Here is a 1,663-nt window from a genome sequence, read left to right on the forward strand (position 1 = left end):
GTTCCCACGAAAAGTGAACGCTATGAAAAAATATTTCTAACAGCGACAATAATTCAATGAAACTAATGTAGAAACTATTTGAATTGTTATAATATTATTTGTAGCATTAAGAAATAATGGTAACAATGTATTCAAATAAGAGAGACTCACAACTGTTGAAGAAGTTGGATCTCACCAAGACCCTGAATTACAAACGTCATATGAATTCATAACGACTAGTTGAAGCTCACCTATGATCATACGTTTTTTACAAATGTCAGGGCTCTTGGATCGCTGTCTGTCTAAAAACTGCCGATTATCCGGTGATAATACTGAGAGTCCACTTTGCTGCACTGGAGTTGCGGTACAAGTTTCGAAATTGTATGCCGTGTACGCATCGAATTCATGACTCTCATGTTCACGTAAACGTTCCATAATCTTCTGAACTATTTCCGATGGAGCCACATATGGTGATCCTAATGAAAACATAAAAACTCCATTATGACGAGCATTGAATTGCATTCTGGACGGAAATATTAATTCAAATACATGAAAAGAACCATTATTCAGTACAATTGACATGCACGAAAGTAAGGAAATAATACGTCAATAGAAGTGCCTCCTGAAACGAACGCACACGATTAAAAATAGTGTTCAGTTCAGTTTCAGAATAGACGCAACCGAAAAAAAAATGGTGAAACACAGTATTTATTCATACAGTGTTAGACTAAAACTTCTGAATCGCAGCATGGACTTACTAAGTCACTAGGCCCGGAATATCTACGATGTGATACGCGTTTCGGCACGCTCAGCGTGTCGTTGCTACCTATAAAATTCACATCAATACATAGCTTACAAATCATTATTTGCAGGATTAGTCAGACAAATTTATTACATGTCTCTTAAGTCGTGACATATTTCCCCCTCTTCGGTCTGTATTAGGTGATTTGAAAATTCTCGAACAGGAGCATTATTGGTACTTAAATAAGAACAAAAGATGAAATATTACCAGTCAGTCCACGATAGCCTAATGAGGCTGAATCTATTGATTCGGTGGTTTCCTGCTGCTGTCTGACGAAATCGTCGAGTGCAATGCCCTTCAATTTCGATGGCTGGAGAAATCTTTTGGGAATTCGTGAGAGTGGTCCATTGTCCTGGAACGCCTTTGGACATCCACCGAATCCAAGACCAAGGAGAATAGCCTCCGGATCAGCGCGACGAAGTTCTAGAAGACTCTCGACACTACTGCAATGACTGCTGTCAGATTGCAAACTTGGGTCTCTCATTAATCTGCTGTGTGAACCGGGGCTGAAAATTATAGAAAACTCCATTTGCAAAGGCTTATTTATGGATACTCCAAGTACAAAAGCTTTTTGTTTTTAGCTCGATCGAAATAGTCACAATTCTTGACGTAAACCTAATATTTCCTCACGCGTGTACATTTCACATGGAGGAAATGAATTTCCCGTCTCAGGATGAGGAAAAAAATTATTCGCGTGCGAGAGAAGAAATAATCAAGACGTTCGTGTTTCTCAACGATTTGAGTAATCGGAAATCTGTCACGTAGGCAATGTCGGATTGTTTTCACTCTCGATTATGAAAGTTACTATTTTCAACCGTCGGAAGCTACAACAAAGTCTTTCCAAATTCTTAACACACAATTTATCTACAACCAATTCTGTAA

The 1,663-nt window shown here is 38.5% G+C and overlaps 1 protein-coding gene across 2 annotated transcripts; it reads right to left on the reverse strand.

The window, feature by feature from the left end:
- Positions 1-30: 30 nt before the first annotated feature.
- Positions 31-1,415, reverse strand: olf186-M (Ki-ras-induced actin-interacting protein-IP3R-interacting domain olf186-M). 2 transcript variants are annotated; one of them, XM_011310869.1, is made up of 3 exons: positions 989-1,415; positions 738-805; positions 339-455 (listed from the first exon to the last, which is right to left on the reverse strand). In XM_011310869.1, the coding sequence occupies exons 1-3, from the start codon at positions 1,308-1,310 to the stop codon at positions 426-428; spliced, it is 420 nt and encodes a 139-aa protein (XP_011309171.1). In that variant the 5' UTR covers positions 1,311-1,415; the 3' UTR covers positions 339-425. The 2 variants fall into 2 exon arrangements, with proteins under 2 accessions (XP_011309170.1, XP_011309171.1); XM_011310868.1 differs by lacking the exon at positions 738-805 and having other exon boundaries at positions 31-455; positions 989-1,409.
- Positions 1,416-1,663: the final 248 nt, after the last annotated feature.

Source organism: Fopius arisanus, unplaced genomic scaffold, assembly GCF_000806365.1.
Source record: "Fopius arisanus strain USDA-PBARC FA_bdor unplaced genomic scaffold, ASM80636v1 scaffold00079, whole genome shotgun sequence".
Lineage (NCBI taxonomy): Eukaryota > Metazoa > Arthropoda > Insecta > Hymenoptera > Braconidae > Fopius > Fopius arisanus.

Bases quoted from the DNA above. Each gene is read 5' to 3' on its own strand.
- olf186-M (XM_011310868.1), bottom strand. From the start codon at position 1,310: ATGGAGTTTTCTATAATTTTCAGCCCCGGTTCACACAGCAGATTAATG. The intron at 456-988 runs GTAATATTTCAT...TGTTTTCATTAG, and splicing joins AGGCTATCGTGGACTGACTG to GATCACCATATGTGGCTCCA.